General features: G+C 36.4%; 1 protein-coding gene across 1 annotated transcript; it reads left to right on the top strand.

Annotated features, from left to right (window-relative positions):
• The first annotated feature begins 4,774 nt into the window (after positions 1–4,774).
• On the top strand, positions 4,775–7,236 carry LOC139190311 (uncharacterized). The gene is made up of 4 exons (XM_070810333.1): positions 4,775–5,573; positions 5,660–5,790; positions 5,858–5,933; positions 6,017–7,236. The coding sequence occupies exons 1-4, from the start codon at positions 4,826–4,828 to the stop codon at positions 6,688–6,690; spliced, it is 1,629 nt and encodes a 542-aa protein (XP_070666434.1). The 5' UTR covers positions 4,775–4,825; the 3' UTR covers positions 6,691–7,236.
• Positions 7,237–8,442: the final 1,206 nt, after the last annotated feature.

The raw sequence follows: 8,442 nt of genomic DNA, 5'->3' as shown, positions 1-8,442 counted from the left end.
CACAAAATCAGAAATTCGCCCAAACCTCTCCACACCTTTGCCGCAGCCACCAAACACCCTTCTCCCTAGTTTTTAAGTTCTTGCCGCACCATCCCCTTCCCCTAAACACTACTACATCCTTCCATAACCATTCATCCATACACCTAAGGCCCTAAACCTGTCCCTAGACCCTTTGCCGCACCAAGGAGGAGGAGAAGGAAGCTTGGAAGTTCATGCAATTCAAGTTCGCGTCGCTGGAATTTCTAGGTGTTTCTTTTCCTTTGATTTCAATGTTTAAATTCAATTCTCTTTGTTTTGTGTGTATGAGGAACTAAACTCCCCCTTGGCTAGGGGGGGATTCGAAATACATGTTTATGCTTGCGATATGATTTGATTACTTCTAATTGCGTTTCATAAGTTATGAATTCAATTTACTTATCTATGAGAATTACATTGATTTGTGTGTGTTGGTTGAGAGTGCACGCTTAATTATCATGCATAAATTGAATGCTAGGATATAAGGAAATTTCACCTAATCGTTATGGACTTATATTCACAAGTAGTAAAGGTTGATGATCTCAATCGCGTTAAGTAAATTCTTGGCATAAGTTTCATTCAATCATAGTAACAAGTGCTTCGTCAATGCTTATGGTTTTCATAGAACTTAATGATTCTTGCTTGTATCTCTATTATGCAATCATGTAGGGGACTTGTGGGGAATGCTTTGGGTTGTCGTATGCAATCATCAAATTCAATAACGTTAGGAAAATCTGAAGGTTAATTTAAGCGGACCTAATTAACTTGGGGCGTTGAGAATTCATGGGTTATTGAAAAGCAATTGGAAATCGTTTTGAATGCAAGTATAACATGTGTGGAGATGAACCCCTTAGCTAGCTTTCCATCCATTCATTTAAACCAAATTCGTTTTAAAATCTGTTTTGATTTACAAGTTTATATTTTGTTTTCAATTTCGTAAAAACCAAATCCCCCTTTGTTTTCAAGTGTCAAATTAGTTAGAAAGTGTGTTAGTTTGTGTTTTTAAGTGTTTTGAGTCAAGTTAAAACCTATTTTCGTCAAAATCTTCTTTAGAGTTCAAAACTGCCCAGAAAGTGGTTTTAAGCATGGATTTAAATATCGATATTATCGGCGAAATATCGCCGATAATATCGATTTTTCGGGTAATGGATATTTAAACTGGTTTCCGTGTGGTTTTCGTCCAAATATCGCGATATTATCGATATTATCGATAATATCGCGATATTTTGGAAATATCGAGAAATTTCGTTGAACGGTGCAATCGGACTCCGATATCGGACGCCGGAGAAGAACGCCAGAGATGGTGTGCCTGTTCCCGAGCCCATTTCGTCCCAAAAACCTTGCAAAAACACGAATTTTAACTTAAATTTCACATATAAGCTTCAAATTTCACGCATGCATCAACGATTCAACATATGTGATATCGGTTTAGGGCTTAGGGTTTCAATGGAATCTCACCTGAAATATCGATAACTGGGCCAACTCCTTGCTCAGCGGCGTACCACCAGAGACGATTGAGCCAAGTTCGACTTCGCCAGACCCACGATCAACGGCAGCGAAGGATCGAGAGAGTGGGAGAAGGGGGAGATCTGTGTGTGTGTGGGTCGAATGGAGAAGGGGGAGAAGAGAGGTCAGGCCTCAGAGAAGAAGAGAGAAGGATCGAGGGCCTCAGAGAAGAAGAGAGAAGGATCGAGAAGGGGGAGATCTGTGTGTGTGTGGGTCGAAAGGAGAAGGGGGAGAAGAGAGGTCATGCGCCTCAGAGAAGAAGAGAGAATGATCGAGGGCCTCAGAGAAGAAGAGAGAAGGATGGAGAAGGGGGAGATCTGTGTGTGGGTGTGGGTCGAATGGAGAAGGGGGAGAAGAGAGGTCCGGCGCCTCAGACTCAGAGAAGAAGAGAGAAGGATCGAGAATGAGAGAGAGAGAGAGAGAGCCGTATGCGTGTGTGATATGTGTGCGTGTGTTGTGTGTGTGTGTGATGGCATGTCTCTGTGTGTGTGTGCCTCTGTGGTTGAGTGACCCATCTGACTCACCTCATGAATTATTCAATCACTTTTTACAATTGTAGACAATGGACAACGAATAATAGCATGTCTGTGTGTGTGCCTCTGTGGTTGATTGACCCCATCTGACTCACCTCACTAATTTTTCAATCACTTTTTACAATTGCAGACAATGGACAACGAATAATAGAACTTTAATAATGAAACCGTGTATCACTATGAGTCTGTGATATGCTTTCACAGGCAAAACCATGTTCCACTCTCTGTTATATACTTATATTCCCTCAGAGCATGTGCAAAACCTTATGAGAGTTGGAGTATCAGAGGCATTCCCTCAGAGCAATTTCGTTTCTTCTTCTTCCCTTACCATTTTCAAAGTCATTCCAGATCCATTCCAAAGCTTGAACACAAAGGGTTCCATATTTAAGGTAAGTTTACAAACTTATATTTATATTATTGTAATTTATACAACAACAAATAAATTTGTATGGACTCGTATGTTAATTTTTTTAAGTAATTAATACTTGCATGTTAATTTTTTTAGGTAATTAAGTAATGTTAACAATTACATGTTAATTTTTTTAACTAATTAAGTAATGTTGTATAATTATTCCCTAGGATTATTTTAATATGTTTAATGTTATTTATTATTTTATTTCCCTTACCATTTTCAAAGCCATTCCAGATCTATTCCAAAGCTTGAACACAAAGGGTTCCATATTTAAGGTAAGTTTACAAACTTATATTTATATTATTGTAATTTATACAACAACAAATAAATTGGATTATTGTTAAATTGGATTATTATTCATTAAATTGGATTATTCATTAAATTGGCTTATTATCAAATTGGACTATTCATTAAATTGGATTATTATTAAATTGGATTATTATCAAATTGGATTATTATTCATCACTATGTTTTATATTAGGATTAATTTTTTATCAATTTGGATTATTATTCATTAATATTAGGTTTTTTATTATTCTCAAATTGGATTATTCTCAAATTGGATTATTCATTAAATTGGACTATTCATTAAATTGGATTATTATTAAATTGGATTATTATCAAATTGGATTATTATTCATCACTATGTTTTATATTAGGATTAATTTTTTATCAATTTGGATTATTATTCATTAATATTAGGTTTTTTATTATTCTCAAATTGGATTATTCTCAAATTGGATTATTCATTAAATTGGACTATTCATTAAATTGGATTATTATTAAATTGGATCATTATCAAATTGGATTATTATTCATCACTATGTTTTATATTAGGATTAATTTTTTATCAATTTGGATTATTATTCATTAATATTAGGTTTTTTATTATTCTCAAATTGGAGTATTCTCAAATTGGTTTATTCATTAAATTGGACTATTCATTAAATTGGATTATTATTAAATTGGATTATTATCAAATTGGATTATTATTCATCACTATGTTTTATATTAGGATTAATTTTTATCAATTTGGATTATTATTCATTAATATTAGGTTTTTTATTATTATCAAATTGGATTATTCATTAAATTGGATTATTATCAAATTGGATTATTCATTAAATTGGATTATTATCAAATTGGATTATTCATTAAATTGGATTATTATTCATCACTATGTTTTATATTAGGATTATTTTTTTTATCAAATTGGATTATTATTCATTAATATTAGGTTTTTTATTATTATCAAATTGGATTATTATTCATCACTATGTTTTATATTAGGATTATTTTTTTATCAATTTGGATTATTATTCATTAATATTAGGTTTTTTATTATTATCAAATTGGATTATTCATTAAATTGGATTATTATCAAATTGGATTATTATTCATCAGTGATTATTTTTTTATCAAATTGGATTATTATTCATTAATATTAGGTTTTATCAAATTAAATGTAGGTACGTTTAAGATGTCTAGTGGAGCTACTAAACGTGATCCAGCTTGGGAACATGGAGACCCAATAGACGGAAACAAACATGGCACAATTTGCAAATATTGTGGTCGGGTAATGAAGAGTGGTGGAGTGACACGACTTAAGTACCATCTTAGTGGATTAGATCCAGCAAAAAATGTCCAACGATGCGATAATGTCCCCCCAGAAGTGAAGGCATTCATCAGCACATTATTAAAAAATAAAAAACAGCAGAAGGAAAAGATAACACAAGGAATGGAAAATATTCGAGCTGGGCTACGAGGAGAAGTCATTGGCCAAGCGGTTGACAGTGAAGATGATGACGATGAGGACGAATGTGATGATGACATGGGACCTGAAGAACGACGCAGTTTGAAACAAGCATTACGGGCCTCCAAACAGTCAGCATGGGAAAGAGAACACCTTCATAAAATTCCTAATAGGGGACAAGGTTCCGGGACAAGTGGTGGTGCACAAATGAGACGGGGAGGCAGTCTTAGAGAATCACAACCAACACCACCAATAGCCCCAAGTTTATGTAAGTCATCCAACGCACGTCAAAAGAGTGTTTGGAGTTAGGGAGGTAATGTGAAGGAGGGAATGGGGCGTCTAATTAGCAAGTTCTTTATCTATGAAAATGTCCCTGCTGCGAAGGCATCATCACATCATTTCAAAAATATGGTAGTGGGATGTCAACAGGCCGGTGTTGGAGTACAACCTCCCACTCCCTATGAGATAAGAAACAAATATTTGGATATGGAGTATAAAGACATTGGCGAGTATGTTAACAAGTTGAGGTCAAAGTGGGAAACTAATGGTTGGACAATCATGTGTGACTGATGGACCGGCCCGACCAGATTATCTATCATCAACTTCATGGTATACTCCAAGGGAAAGACAATTTTTTTGAAGTCTGTTGATGCTTCAGACCATATAAAGAATTACAAGTATATTTACAAATTATTGAGGGATGTAATCATGGAGGTGGGAGAGCATAATGTTGTCCAAGTCGTGACCGACAACGGTTCTGCATTTGTCAAAGCTGGAAAAAAGTTAATGAAGCATCATAATGTGTTTTGGACATCATGTGCAGCACATTGTATTGATCTTATGTTTGAGGCAATGGGGAAGAGAGAGAATGTTGCTACTGTGGTCAAAAGAGCTAGAACGATCACAAATTATATTTACAATCACGGTTGGTTGTTGGCAAAGATGCGTGAATTTTGCAGAGGAGAAATTATTCGTCCAGCTACCACTCGATTCGCCACCAACTATATTGCATTAAACAGCCTACTCAAGAAGAAAGCAGGGTTGAAGCAACTATTCACTAGTGACGATTGGGCCAACCACAATTTCAGCCGCTCAAATACAGGTCGTATGGTGGAAAGTATAGTGCTTGATCATGCTTTTTGGAGTCAAACAGAACATGTGTGTCAAGTGTTTGAACCTCTTTACAAAGTTTTACGGATCGTTGACACAGAAGTGTATCCTACTATGGGGGCAGTATATGAGTTGATGCGTGTAGTGAAGGATGAATTGGAAAGAAAACATGGTGCAAGGTGGGTCGTAAAAATAATTGAAGACCGATGGTATAAAACATTATACCACGATTTGCATGCAGCAGGTATAAATTATGTCATAATTTGCAATTCATTTCTTTAGTTGCATAAGTATTATTTATCTTATTAGAGTATGTGTTTCTTTGAACAGCATATTATTTGAATCCCCGATACCAATACAGACCCGGTGTTGGAGATGATGGTAACCTTATACGTGCTGTACATAATGTATACTCTAAATTAGACCCTGCATCACCAGCAGTTGGCCAATTTGGAAATGAGGTACACAATTACTTAAATTATAATAATTACTTTGTTGGATTAAACTAACACAATTTATTGTATTCAGCTAACATGGTTTAAAGATGCAAGAAGAACATTTGGAGAACCAACATCAGTTGCTGCTCGAACAAATATGTCTCCTAGTGAGTATAAACATATTTCACTATAAGTTTATAATAGAATTTGTTGGAGTTATTAGGCTTATCAACATTATTTTTCATTGTAGCTGAATGGTGGATCATGTATGGGACCGATGCACCAACTGTGAGAAAGTTAGCAATAAAAGTATTATCACAAACAGCTTCCTCATCTGCTTGTGAAAGAAATTGGAGCACATTTGCACTCATCCACACAAAGCAAAGAAATAAGTTGGCTCATAGTAGCTTGGAAAAATTAGTTTATTGCTACTACAACATGAAGCTTCAAATTCGAGATAAGGAAGCAGAAATCGATCATGTCGACCGTGGTGACCCACTAGATGTGTTTGATATTGTTGGTGAAGATGATGATACGGAGGGTAACCAACTTTTTCAATGGATTAGACCTCTTCATTTAGATGATGATGAAGGCAACCCAGCTCCCAGAGTTGCTGAAGAAGCACGTAATGAAGGGATAAATGTAGAAAGAGTATTAGAGGAAGAGGTGGGATCTAGCAGCGCTGACTCTTTCGAAGAACTTTTGCACCCAAGACCAAGCAACACTGGAATTCCACCTTTTTCCAATCCTACACAACCACAACATCGTGCTGATACTAATGATAGCTCTAGTACAAGATCAGGAGACTCACCTACCACCGGAGGTGGGAATGATGAAGGACATAGTGGAGCTGGAGGTAATGGAGCTGGAGGTAGTGGTGGTGGATATGGAAACTATTATGGACCACCACCTCCAGATATATGAGCCCCTTCACTGGTGAGGCAAACTTCACGCATGCAACACAAGATGATGACCATGGCAGTAGGCGGGCAGGACCAGGAATTGGTGCCATAGGGAAGGACTATACTCGCAGAGAAAGAGGCAAAGGGATTTTGTCAAGTCAAGAAGATGACTCGTTATCTAGAACTTCAGACTCTGTTGGATTGGGAAGTAGTAACTATGGTTATACTCATAACCAACCATTTCCCTACCCTTCATATCCCATTCCTGTTGGGATGGAATCGAGTGACTCATGGAATCAATCCCAGCCTCAATCTTCAAATGATTTTTCTTATGGACAACCTCAACCAATCTCGGATCCATATGGGTGGCATATTAACAATTACATGCAAAACTATTTTGGGGATTTATCATTTGATAACTACTCTTCACAATACACTCATTCTACACATAGAGATGATGACGATAGTGACAAATTTGAACCTCATAGGAACTCTATGTGGTACTAAAGTGTAAAATATTGTACTAATTCATTATATATAAATGATTATGGTGTGTTTAGACTTCTTTCATTAATTACTACATATTTTCTACACTCATAATGTTTGTCAGATCGCTATATAATCAACTTGATAATGTTAAATCCATCATACAATGCATTTCCTTCCAATTTTTTGTGATAAACTAATAGATAATTGACTAAATAAACATCCTACAAAGTTTCAATAAAAATTTCCAAGTTTTTTTTACAATTTCCGTGGTTTCCATGTAATTTTTATCGATATCGATATTTTACCGATATTTCCATCGATATTTCCGTGTTTTCGGACTACCGATATTTCCGATATCACCGATATTTTCTTCCTTGGGCACCATAAATTGGTTTTGCTTCACACTGTCTTGATCAAGAGTGTGTAAAGCTTTTGAGAATTGTGGTTGAACTTCTTTGATGAAGTTCTTGTTAGCACCATAAATTGGTTTTGCTTCACATTGTCTTGATCAAAAGTGTGTGAAGCTTTCTACGAGTTGTAGTGTTTGCATTTTTACAGAGGGGAAATGCCTGAAGCAGATGCAAGAGGGTTGAATAGCTTAATCTTTGTATGCCATGCACTGAAGTTGTTGTTGGCTTGTAATAAGACTTTGTTGGTGACTATAACTCATGTTGGGCATAAGTGCTCCCTTAGTTGAGTTGTCAAGCTTGAGGGTTTTTGATTATTTATGAATGCTAAGAGTTCACATGTACAAGTTGTACCACTTGTCTTCTGGTAGGTGGAATGAATGGTGAGTTGCTTTCATCACTTAGTTGGTGGTACGAAGATGAGTTCCTTCTTGACCTGGTTGGTGGCATGAGTGGTAAGTTGCCAAATGATATTAAAGTATGGGTTGTACATTTCATCACCTGGTTGGTGGCATGAAGGAGAGTACGGGTTGTACATTTTATCACCTGGTTGGTGTCACGAAGATGAGTTCCTTCTTCACTTAGTTGGTGGTATGAGTGGCAAGTTGCCAAATGATATTAGAGTACGGGTTGTACATTTCATCACCTGGTTGGTGGCATGAAGAAGAGTACGGGTTGTACATTTTATCACCTGGTTGGTGGCATGAAGATGAGTTCCTTCTTCACCTGGTTGGTGGCATGAGTGGCAAGTTGCCAAATGATATTAGAGTATGGGTTGTACATTTCATCACCTGGTTGGTGGTATGAAGGAGAGTATGGTTGTACATTTCATCACCTAGTTGGTGGCATGAAGATGAGTTCCTTCTTCACCTGGTTGG

The sequence above is a fragment of the Malus domestica genome, chromosome 13 (genome assembly GCF_042453785.1).
Source record: "Malus domestica chromosome 13, GDT2T_hap1".
Classification (NCBI taxonomy): domain Eukaryota; kingdom Viridiplantae; phylum Streptophyta; class Magnoliopsida; order Rosales; family Rosaceae; genus Malus; species Malus domestica.
The sequence above is the reverse complement of the archived record's forward strand: the minus strand, read 5'-3'. Positions and strand labels throughout refer to the sequence as shown.